Consider the following 18,162-nt stretch of genomic DNA (forward strand, 5'->3'; position numbering starts at 1 on the left):
TGTCCGGTCTGACATGCTGCTCTGCCTCATTCTCTGTAAAGTTGTAGCTATATGTAGAGAGGTAGTGTAAAAAAGAGAGAGAGAAAAAAACACACTCAAAAGCACAGAGAACGACATAATTAATGACTCTTTATCATTTTCGAAATTGTTATACATGTATAGTTGTTGGTGTGTAGTTTCCATCAATTTGGCCCTATATATTCTGGCTTGACTTCAGTCCCAAAATAGCGGGGTTCCCCCCCCCCTTCCCTACCTACAACCCCCCCCCCCCCCCGTTTGTCTGTCACTCCTTGACTGTACACTACAAGAAGTCATAGGGTCAAATAACTATATCATGTCTTGTCAGTTTCACAAAACTTTTAAACTGAAGAGAATGTTTCTCCAGACCCCAGCTGGAGGGCCTTTGGAGAGGAAATAATCCTCAACAACTTTAGCTTACCAGTCATTATCATTTGGGTATTTCCGCTGTTTCATTGCTGAGTTGGCCTTGATTGGAATCGTGTTTTTTTTTTTCAGTTTCCCTTTCAAAAGGTTAGTTATAACAATCATGAAAAGGGTCTGAATGAAAGGCCTGTTTGGTTGCTTCACAACCGCAAACACACACACAAACACACACAGATGTATTTTCACATCGCATAAAAAGAAGTCTAAAGACCCGTTACGAGATTCAATTTGTCATCTGAAAAGTGCAAGGTTTCCGTCAGTTGTCTCTCTCATCAGGAGCACCTGATCATTAACCCTTATTGCATAATCAGCTGTGCATAATGCGATGATTTCATCATCTCTTGGCTCTTTGGCTTCAAAAGTTTAAAGGTTTAAAAGTTGAAACTAAGCATTCATGGTGTAAAAAGGATCAATGTGACAGAATTTAATACAAACCTTCTATTTACCACCTACTGTAAACTAGAATCGTGAGAATGGTGAAATTTGTAAGAAATACAACTTATGAAAAACATTAGGCGTTTTCACATCAGCCCGATGAAAATCCAAACTCGAGATATTTTTCGCAGAAAATAGTCAGAAAATAGCGCGCTATTTCGAAACATCGGGCTGATGTGAAAACGCCTATAGATATATGAGCATACAGCTCTGTATTTGAAATCAAAAGCAGTATACAAAATAAGCTCTGCAGAAAAAAAAAATCGTTCATTATAGATCTCTCCTGATCACTCCTCTTGATGTCTACCAGTCAGTGGGGCTATATATATATATATATATATATATATATATATATTGTTATATATAATTTCCCTCAAATCCCTCGTAATGATGAGAAATGTTGAAAAATCAAAGACTCTCATACTTTCATAAACTCAAAATTTCTTTGCATGATAATACTAAGTAAAAAGGCAATGGATAATTTTCATAGAGATAGAGTTAACTTATATCTGGATAATCTACGGTTTGTTTTGGCCATTGGGACGCCTTGGTAGACCGATACTGTCTGTATAGTCCTTGAACTGTGAAAAAAAAAATTAATGATTTCACTTTACATATATATTTCCATAATTATGTATGTAAATTAGGTCGTAATGATCATGCATCCTCCAATCATTCACATCTTGTTATCAATTTTAACATAGAATGTTTCTACCGGGATAAAAATTTTATCTGGAAAAAGATATCTACATGTTTTTCTTGTTTTTCACAAATTAATTTGCATAAATTATCCAAATTAGGGGTTATTTGTATAGATACAGTGTCACTTTGGATGAAAAACAAAATCCAAATGTCACGTGGAACATGTGTGCCAAGTAGAACAGTAGTAATGTATATAAAATGTAGCGATTATGCCTTTTTCGCTCTTAGCAAGCCTATTAGCTTGAAGTTTACTGAGATAGATGCCTATACTGGAATGACGCAATATTGATATCAACCACTCAGAGTCACGCTTACATAAAATAGGCAAAAAGGAGCACATGCCATGGACAGAAGAACGTGAACAAATTTTCTTTATTTGACATAATATGTACACACACTCGCCATGATTGCCATTAATGTACTTTATTCATTCTTTGATTTGCTCTAGATATATACCATTCCGAAATACATTGTAATAAGTAACAAACAAAGAAACAAACAATAACAAAGAAATGGAGATATCGATTGCCACACAGTTGATTGGGCTACGTCCACTTCTCCCCAATCACTATTAGTGTAAAAGCTACGTGGACCTTCAGCCTTTAATTTGAAGTTCAATGATCTCGACCACTCCTCTTTATCCACCACAAAGGCAGTTATGCGAATATTCTATTGCTATCCAAATAACAAACATTACCTTTTGACTCTCCAGGCGGAATCATAGCAAAAAGAAAAGTACTTTAAAGGGATTATATAGATTTGGTTGAAACCTAACTTAGGGTTTCTATCACTTTTTAGTAAGAAAAGCCTCTCATGGAATATGAAAGAACAGGTAATTCGAAGACGGATTCAACGTTTATTTGATGAAAATTTGGTTTAGAAGTGGCTAAAATGTCCAAAACAACATTTCCTAATAAATGACGGGACCCACGTTTTATCAAGATTACTTTGTTTTTTAATGACTCATACATTCCAAAACTGATTTTCATCTCATAAACTTTGAATTCCTTTTCGACTAGTATGCTCTATATTATTCCATGAGTGGTTCTTGATATCTCGTAAAAACTTGAAAGCTCAATTTTATCTCCACCAATACTATACATTGTGACCACTGACTTTGATTCCCCTCCCCTAACCCCCCCCCCCCGCCCGACATTTTATTCAAAGAACAGTGACCTTTCACTCTCACCTTTAGACCAAGGTGCGGTGACATCTGTGGCCCGTTGCATAAAACTTACCATTGAATTTCAATGGTAACTACCGTCAAAATTAGGCGTCACAGCCAATCAGCATCAAGGATTATAAAATTTACCGCTAATTTGAAGACTTACCGCTAGAAAGGAGCGGTAAGTCCAGCGGTAAGGGTTTTATGCAACAGGGCCCTGATCTTATGAAAATGAATTTACAGCCAGACTGCTGAATTGCAGAGTTTTATCTTCTTTTTTTTTTACATTTCCTTTGGGCTATACCATACATAATCATGCTATCGTATTTCGATTGCAGCATGAAACTATGCAGTCATTATGATAAAAAAAGATGGAATGACACATAATGAACAAAATTTCCACATAAATCAATTAGACTTGTAGGCCTACATATCAAGACAGCTGCTATACAGGCAATATAGCATATTTCACAATCATGCTTATATCTATGCAATTTATGCACAAAAACGTGTATATAAAAGTACAAATATTTAAAATTTCCAAATCATGCTTTATATATAGTGAGAAGAAAAGAGGGACCCAAGTGGTGACTACAAGTGAGATATATTATGGAGACGAAGAGAGAAAGGGTAAGAGGAAGACAGATACCAGGAGAGATAGAAAGAGATAGAAGAGAAATCATACGAAAAACCATATGAACTACATAAGAAACCTTCGAGGAATCCGCGAGCATGTGGACAGACATGATTATGAAGTTTTCATCCATGCCTTCATGACAACTCGACTGGACACGCAGAAATCAGTTCTGACTGGTTTGAGCCAAAGTTAACAGCACAGATTTCAGAGACTTCAGAATATGGCTGCACGGTCAGTGACTCTATAGAAGAATAGGGTTCATATCGTAGCTCAATTTTGCGAGATCTCCATTGGCTTCCTATTATAAGGGAGGTGGAAGAGATTTCCACCTCCCCGCTATCATTGAGAGGATTAACTTCAAGCATGTTGTTCTTGTGTTTAAAGCGCTTACAGGCAAATCTCCATCCTACATTTCAGAGCTCCTAATGAGGCATTAACCAGCTCGTAGCCTGAGATCACCGAGGCAAGATCAAGACCAAAGTAATTTCTCTTCCTCACAGCTTAGGGAGACAGAACATTCTATATAACATATCTAAACCCAAGCTTTGGAATGCCCTCCCTCGATTGAGCGAGGGGGAGGGGGGCAGATTCTTTAGCATATTTCATGACTTACCTGAAGACGTACCACTGCTCATCTACACCTTCCTAACAATCGTATCTAAACCTTGATTTCGGATAACGGCAATTAGATATCCCAACAGGATAACTGACTGAACAGTTGAAGTTCAGACATTCTCGATCAGGCGCCAAGAGCGCCCATCAAAGGTCGAAAACACCGGCGCTGCTGGAAGCCATCATCATGCCTTTATGCCCGTACTGGTGGTGTAATGTCACGTGATCACAGGTTGAGCATATTCTGTTAGCCGAACTGTTTCACCGGCTTGTGAATCATCACTCTTGCAGAGACGTTTCATAGCAGAACAGCAAAAGTTCATAGCAGAACAGCAAAAGTACAGGGGGGTGAGACACCACTTACAGTTACACTTGTCCTCACCTCCTGTCTGCTCTCGGTGACAATTTGCCATAAACTCCTGAAGCAGTTGTAGGTCATCATCGTCCATCTGTATTATTCCGTCCAGCCTGCCGCAAATCAATGCAAGCTTGGAGCACTGGAAAGTAGTCGGCTGTTTAACTTTAAAGGACAAGTTCACCTTCATAAACATAAGGATTGAGAGAATGTAGCAATATTAGTAGAACACATCATTGAAAGTTTGAGGAAAATCAGACAATCCGTTCAAAAGTTATGAATTTTTGAAGTTTTTTGTACAGTACCCGCTGGATGAGAAGACTACTGCAGTGTATGAATAACTTAGATGTCACATGCGTACAACAATATAAGGAAAATATAAAGAGAATTTCACAAAATTCCATCTTTTGAAAAAAGTACACATTCCCCTGACTCGTTACCGACAAATGTTATGGGTAATATTATTCCCCCTGCCTTTAGAAAGAGGCAAGTCAAGTGCTCTTTTATTATGCGAAAAAAGTGAAAATATGTTGAATTTTCTTTTACATTTTCTTTATACTGTTGTACGCATATGACTCACAAGCTGTAGTAGTCTCCTCATCCAGAGGTTCCAACACAAAAATTTAAAAAATTCATAACTTTTGCATCGATTGTCCAATTTTTCTCAAACTTTCACTGATGTGTTCTACTAATATTGTTGCATTTTCTCAATCCATATGTTTATGAAGGTGAACTTGTCCTTTAAAGCTGGTCATTAACGTTTTTTTCACTCTATCGTGCCCTTCTACTGACTCACCATCCCCAAACGGCCATTTGAAATCATGTACGATGACGGCAACGTTGTCTTTCCCTGTTGAGAAGATTCAAAATAACGAAAATTTTAATATTCAAATAGGATTATGATAAAACGAAATAATCCTTATCATATTCATATACATATATATAATTTATATATGCATATACAGTGTAAATGTATATATCAACGGCGTAAATCCGTACTGAGGAGGGGGGGGGGGGTGATCGGCGATAGTCACCATCACCACGATTACAAGCCCATAACCGGACCTGCGCAGCCTTGGGCGGGGGAGGGGGGGAGGGGGGAGGGGGAGGGGGGGGGGGAGAGAAAGAGAGTGGTGCCCCCCCCCCCCCCCCACACACACACACTTTAAAGGGATCGAATGTCCCACTTTTTGCGCGTTTTGTCGACTTGAAACGGTCCCACTTGTTTAAGGTAGCAATATATTTTGATGAAGATTATTATACAACAATTTGGCTATAAACTGGTATCATATAAATACACTTTTTGTATCAATAATTCTTACACTGAATATCATGAACGCGACCGAACCCGAGCGAGCGGACAGAGCGAGAGCGACGGAGGGGGGGGGGGGAGCGCGGTGTTCCCCTCCCACAGTGAGAACTTTTTGCATTTTGATGTTGTAAATTGTGCAATTTTATGCATATTTGCGCGTTTTATCGACTTGAAAGAGTCCCACTTGTTTAAGGTGTACTCATAGCAGAATATTTGGATGTAGATTACAATGAACAATTTGCCTATAATGGTATTATGTCAAATAAAGTAATTGTATTAATTCTATGATGACTGATTATTATGAACGCTGTCTGTTAAGCAATTCAAAAAAAAAATAAGCACAAAAGGGTGTAGATAAGGGGCATTTCTCCTCCCACACGAAAGTGATTTTGTATTTTCAGACCCAAAATTCAGCGATCTGATACCAACTTTTTGTGCAATACCCCCCCCCCCCAAAAAAAAAAATGAAAAAAAAAATAAATAATGCTAATAATTGTAGAAATAAATAGGTTTTTTTTCAGGGAACTGTTAAATCATGGAATTTAGCTCTTATTCCGAGTGTGCATCATCTCTGTGTATGTACAAAGTCTAGTGAGGTAGAGCTTAGGGGGAGGGAGTGGGAGGTCGATTTCCCTCCCACTCGACGGAGCTTTGGCGTTAATAGAGTAGAATTGAAATAAAGCGATCTGAAGCACACTTTTTGTGGAAAATTCGGAAATTGTCATTCTCCAAAGTGTACTAAATCTATAGAGGGGACCAAGCAATGGGAGGTTGGCAAGATACGTCTCCCATATTTGAGGGAGTTTTTTTCTTTTTCAGTTTTAGAACTGAAATTCAACAATCTTGTGCACACTTCTATTGGAATACCTGGAAATTTGTTACTCAGGGAGGTGGGAGGGGATAAGCCCTATTCCCCCTTCCTATACACGAAGGAGATTCTGTATTTTCTGATTGCATTTATACGTTTTGGTGCACACATTTTGTGGCATATTTGGAAAACAGTCTATGTTCAAAGTGTAGCCGCAGTCAACTGGCATGTATGGGAGCGGGGGAGGAGGGGAGAGGACGGGCGAGCAGGGAGAAGGCGTGGGCGAGTGCAATCACCACCCTTCCCGTACGAGGGAGTTTTTGCCTTTTAAAGTTGAAATTGAGGTATCTCGTATACGCATATTTGATGGAACATTTGGGATATTAAAAAGAAAAGGACCGAAAGGGGAGGGGGTATCCCCCTCCCACGCGAGATTCTTTTTTTTTTTTCATTTCAGAATTGAAATTCTGCAACGTGATGCACACTTTGGACAAGATATTTGGACAGTTCTCTATCAAAAACGCAAGAAAATTTTCCTCATTTCGGGAATCATTGGGATCAAATTGCCCCTCCCTCCCCCCCCCCGTCTACGTCCCCCCCCCCCCGTCCTCCAGGATCGACACCCCCGCATACGAGGGTGCCTTTGCATTTTTAGAATTCAGATGAAAATATCTCGTAAACACATTTATGAGGTAATCTGGGAAAATTTCAATCCCAGAAGTGTATACAATTTTTTTTTTTGGGGGGGGGGGGTGTGCCTCCGTTAATTGAAAGTATCTAACTTTCTCCTCCCACCCACGGAACTTTTGCACTTTTTTAAACTGAAGTAACAGACCTGGTGCACACATTAGATGAAACATTTTAAAATCTGTCAATCTTAAGTGTACTAAGTAGAAAGGACTGAACGGGGAGGGTATGGGAGGGGTATAGTCCTATCCCCCTCTTACCCGAGGGAGATTTTGTATTTTTAGAATTGAAATTCAACCATCTTTGGGTGAAATATTTAGACAGTTTTCTATCAAAAAAAGCATTATTTAATACTTTATGGGGATCCACCCCCATAATTAATGATGGGGGAGACCTCCCCCCCCCCCCCCTTTCGACGCCTCTGCATACGAGGGAGCTTTTGTAAGTGAAAGATCTGCTGCACACTCTTTGATAAATCATTAGGAAATATACGTCAATCTCCAAAGTGTACAAAGTCTATCGAAAGGGATTCAGTATAGCGGAGCTTTTGCATGTGCATGTTTATGATTGCAATTCAACGATCTGGTGCATAGTTCTGGCGGTATTTGGACAATTTTCCATAAAAGAAGTTCGAGAGTTGTCCTCATCTCGCGAATTGCTTGGGGAACAAATGATTTGTCTGCCTCAACACTCCCCCCCCCCCCCCCCCCCCCGGATAGATTCGACGTCCCTGATCATTCCTGGGTTACTGGGTATGCCCATAGATGTATCCTGACTGAGTCATCAGAGTCATCACCGTTTCTCCGGAATGATTCAGGAAATGGAGGGGGGTTCAATAAGGCGGTTTTTGTTATTGTTTGTTTGTTTGTTTTCGTACATATTTTGTAGATGGTCCCGAGTTGCTCGCGTCATGGCATGTTAACATGTAGGCCTATACTATTTGACGTTGTCAACGTCTGGGCCATACATACCTTACAGTGTATGTCGATTACTTTCTTCGCGAGCGAGCGAGCGAGCGCTGGAAAAAAAAATTATACAATATCCTACAGTACAAGATAGAATACTGTTCAGCTCTGTTACCTGTCTGAAGGCGGGCTTACGAACGTCATGCAATATGCCAAAATTGCTGCAATCACATTTCTGCCTCCTTCATTTTTTTTCCCCTCAAATTTCAGGGGCGGGGGTGTTGTATAGGCCATTCCCCCTTCTCCATTTCGGGGGGGGGGGGGATTCATACCCCAATCCCCCCCCCGGATTTACGCCCATGTATTATAATATACATATACATATACATATACATACACATATACATATACATATTCATATACATATACATATACATATACATATACATACATACATATAAATATACATATACATATTCAGATTCAGGGCCGGACAATAACTTTTTCTTTGGTGGCTAGGCTATACCGTTAAAGTCGGGTCCTATGATGTACAATGTATGGGCCTAATAGTATGTGTTGAGGAGGTGCATGGACGAAAATTAGATATCATAACTTTAAAATATTTGCATTGAGAAAAATTTTCCAATATTCAAATATGAGATTACGTGAAATGTGGATCTTGAATTTCATCATGTTGTTTCATACTCTTTATGATATTTCACATAGTATTCTATCCAATCCTAGTTCTTGGATGTTATCTGTCTGTGTTAATTCAAGAGAGTGCCTCGACAAATTATTGTTTCAAGTATTCTTGTATAAACATCTTTGCTTCTGGAATATCCTCCCGAAAGAAAATACTCTGTTCTAATACAACAGTTTGACTGGTAATCCATTCTTAACAGCCTAGCAAAGTAACCTGTCGACATGGATCCTTCCACGAAGAAACCTTTCATTTCTTTCGGAAAATCCAACGATATTGGTTGTATTGTGCTTGCCGTTTTTTTTCTTTTATCATTGTTATCTATGCACTCTCATTTTATCTTTTTTCATTGTTTGATGCTACTAGAAATAAAATATTGGTAACAGTTCGTTATTCCGAAGGTTCGTTATTCCGAAGGTTCGTTATTCCGAAGATTCGTTATTCCGAAGGTTCGTTAATCCGAAAATGAAATAAGATTCGTTATTCCGAAGGTTCATTCATCCGAAAATGAAATAAGGTTCGTTATTATGAAGGTTTGTTAATCCGATAATGAAACAAAGCTCGTTGTTCCGAAGGTTTGTTACGGACCCTACATCACTTCGGATCAACAAACCTTCGGAATAACGAACCCTATTTCATTTTAGGATTAACGAACCTTCGGAATAATGAACCCTTTTTCATTTTCGGATTAACGAGCCTTCGGAATAGCGAACCCTATTTCATTTTCGGATTGACGAACCTTCGGCATAACGAACCTTCGGAATAACGCCACAAATTTTCACCCTTTTTCATTTTCGGATTAGCGAACGTTTAGGTATAGGGAATTCGTGTATTTCGAATTAACGAACCTTCGGATTAACGAGCCTTCGGAATAACGAACCTTCGGAATAACGAACAGCACCCAAAATATTAACTAAATGATGAATTCATATTAAAAACAAAAATTCAAACCACGTTGAAGTGTACGCAAGGATTGAAACCTTGTGTCCATGCCTTACAGTACTTCGCTTTGAATGTTAATTTTTTTCTTATCGCATGAAAATATTCCAAGTCCTTTTTCGGTATCCACAAAATGTAACCTATCAATAGAAAAATTGGCCAAAATGTTTATTTACTGATTGACAGATTGACTTTGGGTTACTTCAGCTGTACTCTATCTCTTCGGTATTAAAGCCCTGATTCTTTGTCTTACTTAGCTTAAGCAAGAAAACCTGAAATAAACTGAACTATATGTATCTCCAGACATTCAATTCTAACCAAATCTCTGCAGTCCATTCATAGCACTTAAATCGCGTGACGTCTCATTAAGATAAGATTAATGAAAGAATTGAAATTTACATCTATTGATGCTGCATTAGTACTGACGTAACGAAGTACCTGGTGCTCTTTTTTCAGCATTTTTTTTTTTAATGATTAATCACAATTTGACAGAATATTCGACTTGACCCATATGAAATGAACAGAATTGTAGGAGCAGCATTCAAATATGCCATGTAAATTTCACCCGTTTTCGTCAAAATATGCAAATAAAATGAGGGGATGACGTTATTGCCTTACAAACCTTCCGCTGACCTACACTTATCTTTTTTCGACATGAAATCAAGAAGAAACTTCCATCCTTCGCCTTTATGCATTTCTGCTTTGCAATGAAAAACAGTGGACACTTTTAGGAGAGAAGTTGGAAGTTGATAGATTATGAACCAATTGCATAAATTTGATTACATTTTCGTTCCCACGAGTCACATGAAAGGCATGATTGCGCCTATACAAAAGAGATAATGATAATGATAATGAATATGTATATATGTATGTATATGTATATGTATATGTATAGAGATGTATATATATATGCCTACACACTTTTTTATTCTGCATTTTTCCTCTATAATTGTTTTGTACTTCAATCAATTTTCTTTTCTAATGAGTGTGAATATTACCGAAAACTCTCATTGCTCTGGGCAGAAACTCATCGTAAAGGGCGTCTGTAACATCGGTGATGGCAAAACGGCGATTGTGTATGGAGTGACAGAGAATAATACCATCCATGTTCCTTGAATCCAGTCGGTAGCTTCCTACATCATTGTACGGTAGTTGGACGAATTTGATGTCGGCATTGCTCGTTTCTCTAAGACGCGTTAGGAGAGCTTGGATGTTGGTCTCCAAAGCAGACGTGCAAACTCCGATCGTTGGCATGGTGACAGTGTCTGCTCACAAGGTCATCTGAGGAATAGGGGACATGTACGAATTAGTAAAAACATGCAACCGTCATGGCGTGTTTATTCAAAATTTCACTAATCGGACTTTTTTGTTTCTTGTATGAAGAAATGATGTATGAATTTGTTGGATCATTGATTTGACTTATTGTCATTATGGTAATAGTGTTCGCAGAATAATAATTATTGAATTATGTAATGATGGACGGTATTTTGACTAAGTCACGATGTAGTGTAGTTTTATGTTGATACAAATTTGTGTGATAGTTTTGGATATACCGAGTGTGTTTTCTTTTGGACCCCTCGGTAGAACAGCTCCACCATGAGGGTGGAGCTAAGTAGGGTCATCCAGCCGCAGCTTCAGGTACTTTTGTGATAATTTCTTTGTGTTATTCAAGAAAAAGTTATGTACATATTTTATTTTGCGGAAATAAAATCAATCAATCAATCAACCAATCAATCAATCGATCAATCAATCAATCAATCAATCAATCAATCAATCAATCAATCAATCAATTAACCAACCAATCAACCAATTATTAACCAATCAATCAATCAATCAATCAATCAATCAATCAATCAATCAATCAATCAAAAGGCACGAATGGGGACCGTTCCACAGTCATGTAAGTTTATGGACAGTCCCAATCTTGTCTTGTGCTGGACATACATACATGTCTGCACATTATAGGCCTCACTACTATTCAATTTATACTGCAAATAATTCCTCTCCAACATAGATAACTCGATAATGAATCAATCCCATTCATAATTCCTTCACGAGAAAGTATTGACATACGGCTAACACACACAAACACACACACACAAGCAGAATAAACGTACACACTGGCAAAGGCAGCGTGGGTAAAAAGGAACAAACAAACGAGGAGGTCTCATTCTCACGTGAGTATCGATACTTCACCTTCAACACATTTTTTTGCAGACTGATATCCAAGAAATACATATACTTGGGGAACTTTGGGGGCCTCTCTTTTGAGGACACGGTGTATATCTGTATATTCTATCACAAAGGCAATAACTCCTGGCATTTGCAACTGATTAACATTTTTTTTTTTTTGGGTGGGGGGGGGGCTAAGTGGGACATGGTGCCTATTACCTCTGGCTCAAGACAAGACCCCCCTCCCCCCACAGACACACACAGGGGGATATGACGCTCTTTATACAAATTAAGATCTTGTCACGCTATGGATGCTACCTTCCATAGTTCGCAGAAAAAAAGAAGAAGATAAAATGTGATAATAGGGCCAAAATTTGTTTAATCCCCCCCCCCAAAAATAGATAAATAAACTAAACCAAACACAAACAAAAACAAAACAAACAGAGCTATCATGTACAAACTTGAAACTGCTAGCTGTCCCTTATGTAACTTACTCAAAGCCTTGATACAAAGCTTTAATCATTTCTGGTCCTGGATAATATTTCGTAAAGATTCCTTACCTCGGTGGCTTTTGCTTTGAGGCCATTCAAACAAAATCAAGATCCTGTTACCTTAATTATTTTTTTTTTAATTTTTTTTTTTGCTTGTCAGTAAATAAGTTGGCGAGAGAATTGGCAGCGCAAAAAAATAATAATAATAATAGTTCACTATAGTTGAAAAAAAGTAATATAGTAATGAACTTTATCTCTCTGTTTTTGCCACTGAGTGTGTTCTATGATGTATAAAGAATAATTATCTTCCGTTTACACTCTTTGTTTATCAATTATGACCATGCAACATTTTCAAGGCCTCATATATCAGCTGTTACAGTTATAACCAATTTTAATTTGCAACACAGGTAGGATAATAAAACGTTCATTTTTTTATTTTGTGTAGATTGAATGAATTGAACCAGTCGCATCCAATCTTTCTCCTATGTAAGATATGCAGTGAATATTCAAAGATGCCTATTCATAAACAAAGGGATGATTTCAACGAATTCCCCAGTAGGACTTTGGCCCCATTTCATCCAAAAAAAAAAAGTTAGGATAGCAACTCTTCTTTATACGGTAAATTTCAATAGCAACAGCCAACCAGTAAGCTGAATAATTGTCGTCACCATGGCAATTGCCATTCCAGCAAGAGTCGCTATCATATCAACTTTTTTATGAAATGGGGCCCCACTAGACTAAGGTTGAGCTACTAATTTTTGAAGTGTTCATGCAGTCTGCTAGACATGGAGCAATGGGCAGGAAAAGAGAACATCGTATTTGGTTAGCATACATTGTCTGTTTACACACATTAGTTGGATCTCTTCCTGGGGCCAGTAGAAAACGAAATACAGTGTATCGAAGTTCATTGTGACAGTCAATTTCTGAACGGTGTAGGAAATACTAATCATGGCCGGTCTTACTGCACTCTTTTCAGTTTCAGTTTCATTTTGCGTTCACAAACATTCACTTAGTTGGCATTTACAAATACATGACATGGGAACATGCATGTACATATACAGTACAATGTATAGGAGTACAAAAGTGAAGCAGGTTCCTACATTGAAGGCTGTGAGGGAAAAATGAATACAATTTTTGCTGAACATGGTCCCTTAGGCATATAGAATATCATGTAGATGAGTGGAAGTGACGTACTTCAAAAGGTAGGGCTGGCCCAGGGGTGAGAAACCAAGTGGGAAGTGAGGAAGGAAGAAAAAAAGGAGTACCCGTTTAAGAGATGATAGAGAGTAGGGCCAGCATTATAAACTTCAGCAAGTTATTCTTTGCTACAAGTGATACTGCATTCATGACTTGGTGGGAATATTCCATCTGAGTCAACCAAGCCGACAATTATGTCGTAAATCTCATTGTACATTTCCATTATGTAATTATGGTTAGAGAGTTGTGACAGATATAGGATATTCACCAAAAAGTGCATGGGGGTCATCCCACGACACCGACACCCATGAGTGAGAGAGTCATATAGCCCACGAGTTCGCCACTTGGCAAACAAAGTCCATGAGTTCGACACTAGGTAAAAACAGCCACAAGTTCGACAGAGACAGCACGAGGATTAATGTGTCGGTCTCGTCGGTCCTGTTTGCCTAGTATCGAACTCATGGGCTGTATGATTCGTGGGCTGTATAATCCGTGGGCGCTATAGGACCCGCGGGTATCGGTCTCGTTAAGTGCACCCGGATACAGAACTGCGTTTGTGAGTACAAACACACATTATATAGACCATCAATTAAAGGTCGCATATCATCAATCGACATAGGATGCTACACACAGGAGATGCAGTCCCTGCTTGAACACAGAAAACCGAGGACAGATTTAACATCGATTTGCAAAGTATTCCAAAGCTTAGGACCAGAATAGATTAGTGTATGATGCGAGCGTGGTATATGGTGGTACGAGGTATATGGATGGAGCAAATTTTGCTGACGAGTGGAGTAATTATGAACAGAACTATTTTTCTTATATAAGACGAAAGGGACAGTTTGAGATTAATTTATGTTGGTTTGAAACTTCAAGGATCCAAGATGGAGATAATGTAAATCATAAGTGTATACAAAATGTATCAATGATATGTTTTCTGGTAAGAAGGAAATACTCTGTCTATAGTACCATCAGCAAAAAGGATGAATGAGAGCAAATTACTTGATTTTGGAAAGTCATTTACAAACAGCAAGAACAGTAGAGGACCAAGAAGTGATCCCTGCGGTGCATCACATTATTGTGATAGGCTTTATGAAGATTCATAGCCGTTAAAGGGATGGTATATTATTGGTTGAGGTGAGGATTCAGCTTTTAACTTTTTGTGAAATACTTAGAAACCATTTTGTGAAATGTTAAAAGAGCACACAATTCTAGAGGAACTAAAAGTTTATTTGATGAGAATCGGTTTTGAAATGGCTGAGATATCCAAAAACAAAGTTAAACAAAGAGATCCTAATGAAAAGTGGGTCACACCTATCATAACGACCTCTTTGTTTTGGATATCTCGACCATTTCAAAAGCAATTTTCATGAAGTAAACTTTGAAGTTCTCTTAGAACTATATGCTCTTACAGCGATTTCTCCTTATCTCTGAAATTTATTATCGAAACAGCGTTGGAACCTGAAGCCCCATCTCAAATGAAATTGTACCATACCTTTAATCGGTTAAGGGCTGGCTGATTTTGCTACAACCCTCATTTCCCATACACACCTGCCCCTGCTGGGGACTCAGATCTTCCTTAACAAATAACTATCAAACAATTCTATTGACATCTTGAATTATTTCATATAAAGTATATACCATGGTTAACGGTATCAAAGAATTTTGAAAAATCTATCTAAAAAGATATATGAAAAAAAAAATATCAATGGACCGAGTGATTGTGTTTACAGGTTTCAAAATGTCATGGACAGTTCTGCATCTCTTTCGAAAACCAAACTGAGATTCACATAGAACCCCTACTGTGTTTTTTACCAACCAAAAAAGGTATAAACACGAGAATAGGCCACCTTTTCCAATAATTTTAAGAATGTAGGGTGGAGAGAGATCGGTCTTTAAATTGTTAATTCTTCGGGGTGTCCCTTTATACCTGTAGCAATTTTCATCTTGTCAGGAACAACTTGTGCTAAGTCAAGTGACAGGTTGAATACGTGTACACAAGAGGCTCAGCTATATTTCCGAAATCATATGTTTTAAAAGAAAATTTGTCCCATCATTTTTATCCAGGATTTTTCTTAATATCGGTTAGAAAAGTTCAGTTACATTATATACTTAATACCTCCTTGGTTTGAAATAGAAAGGACCCTATATTGTGCTTTTAATACCAAAAGACTATAATCAGTGTTAACTTCGATATGCGTTTGGTGCGCCATTAGTGATAAGACGCCGAGCGACCCATGTACTGAGAAGTGTACTCATATGAGGAGGTGACACCCTGTACGCTACTTACAGACGAAGGCTGACACGCTGGTCATGCTGATAGCTAGCTGTGCAGGGGGCACAACCACAACAGAAACCTGTCCCGTGATCCGGAAACCAATTGAGTTTTACAGGACCAGCAGTATCCTGCAACGTTACAAGTACATTGTATGTGTGTGCCTCTCATTCGTGCTCCTTCACCAGCATACTGCAGTACATGAATATAATGGCGTCCGTCAGGACCCGGGAATTCCCATCTAGTGTTCGTATACCGGTATAGTCTTGCTCAATTCTGAGCATAACTTTCGTTTGTTCGTTGGAGACAGACGACGGCACCAGGCATGTATCATGTGATATCATTCCATGTCGGGTGTCCGGTCTGACATGTCGGTGTCATGTCATGCTAATTCTCTTAAAATTTATCGCTATATACGCAGCATAGGAGTGTAAGTTAACACACACACACAAACACACACACACACACACACACACACACACACACATATATATATATATATATATATATATATATATATATAGGATATATATACACACTCAGCAAAAAAAAAGAAAAGAAAGTAAACACTTTTTCGAGGTCATTTTCATACAAGATTTTTATGGAAATCAATGTATTATATACCATATTAAAGGCAATCTAATTGGCTATTACGCTCACAGATTAATTAGAAAGAAAACTTCAAGCATGAGTGAGCACATTTGTTTTTTCCTCCAAGGCAAAAAAAAAATTAAAAATGGCTAAAATTGATATGTTCTTTTTCAATTGCAAATGCCCCTCACGATAACATTGGCAACAAAAGACCAGTTCAACACAATGAGAGACATGAATAAAATAATAAAAATACGTTTTTGTTCTCTTTATCTCTTTATTACCTCTAAGAAAAACAAAGTGGGAAACTAAAGGGGAAAAATAAAAATTTTCTGTCAAGTTGTCAAACTTCAAATGATATAGGGAATAAAAAGCATAAAGATGGTTAAATGAGCAGAATTTCTTTATTTGTTTCTTTTAAACTAGTGATTTAAAGTCCATGTGACAATGTCAAGGACCAAACATTATTTACAATTTCTTCACTTGAAAAAAACCCTCAAATTTGTATAATTTTTGTTATTACTTTTCTTATTTCATTTGATTTTAAATTTGACATAAGATGTTTTATTCTCCTCCATCAATTTTAGATTTTTAGCCTTCATTGGTCTTTTAGGCTTTGAAGATACGTATCATAGTGATCAAAGGTTTGTTTTTACAACTTAATTCATGTTTCTTTTCGTGTGAAATTTGTCGTTTGTTCTTATTGTTCTATGGAAGAGCACATATGCATGAATGACAACTTTTTCAGTTTTGCAATTTTTACTTTTGTGCCCTGGAAGAGAAAAACAATGGTGTTCACTCATGCGTTAAGTTTCCCTTTTTGTTGAGCTACCGGGTTGATAGCAAATTAAATTACCTTCAATATGATGTACAACACATTAGCTTTCAGCCGAATATTCTATGAGAAATCTAAACTTGAAAAAGCGTTTACTTTTTTTTTTTTGCTGAGTGTTGTTTGTACAGCGCTTTGATCAGGTCCTGTAAAAGCGCTAAATAAGAAATAGTTATTATTATTATTATTATGTATTATATAGCACATGTTCTGTCTGTTTGGTTCACAACCAGAAGACACACTGATGTGTTTACATCATCATACAATTTATAGATTGCATTATAAGATTATTTTTATTTGTCATCTGAAAATGCAAGCTTTTTACCTCTCTCTCTCTCTCTCTCTCTCTCTCTCTGTCAGCGCCTGATCATTTTGATTTGCCACTCTTGCATAATGCGACGGTTTAATCATCTTCTTGAGTTGTCATTAAAAGTTTCCATTTCGATATTATGAGGCTCAATTTGATGGAATTCAGTGCAATACTTCTACTCACCTACACTGCAGATAAAATGATATGAAAGATATTAAATATATAGATATATCATTTACGATATCAGAAACATACAAAATAAAATGCAGTGACAACAGACAAGGGCTCCAGTAAACATTTCTCATACAATGTGATGTGTAGAGATTTATTGTGGGCGATTACTTAGTATAGGAAACTATAGACCACTGTAGACACACATCCAAGTCAATACACGAAAGCTGTAGTAGATAATATGAATGATAAAATGTCCAGACACGGGAGTGTTGAGAAAGTATATGGGTAGAGGATGGGGGAAGAAACAGATAGCAGGAAGGGAAAATATTGTAGATAGGAGTAAAAGAGATTAGACGTTAAGAAACAATAAATAGGACTCAATTACAGGAGTGACATATAAACATCATTACATTAAATCA

General features: G+C 37.7%; 1 protein-coding gene across 1 annotated transcript; it reads right to left on the reverse strand.

Moving 5' to 3' along the window:
* Positions 1 to 3,795: 3,795 nt before the first annotated feature.
* On the reverse strand, positions 3,796 to 16,037 carry LOC139740488 (uncharacterized). The gene is made up of 4 exons (XM_071651083.1): positions 15,852 to 16,037; positions 10,700 to 10,982; positions 5,085 to 5,200; positions 3,796 to 4,507 (listed from the first exon to the last, which is right to left on the reverse strand). Exons 2-4 carry the CDS (start codon positions 10,953 to 10,955, stop codon positions 4,214 to 4,216), a joined length of 666 nt encoding a protein of 221 aa, XP_071507184.1. The 5' UTR covers positions 10,956 to 10,982; positions 15,852 to 16,037; the 3' UTR covers positions 3,796 to 4,213.
* Positions 16,038 to 18,162: the final 2,125 nt, after the last annotated feature.

The sequence above is a fragment of the Diadema antillarum genome, unplaced genomic scaffold (genome assembly GCF_040938485.1).
Source record: "Diadema antillarum isolate AM-2024a unplaced genomic scaffold, OU_Dant_1.0 seq00000855_RagTag, whole genome shotgun sequence".
In the NCBI taxonomy this organism is placed as follows: Eukaryota; Metazoa; Echinodermata; class Echinoidea; order Diadematoida; family Diadematidae; genus Diadema; species Diadema antillarum.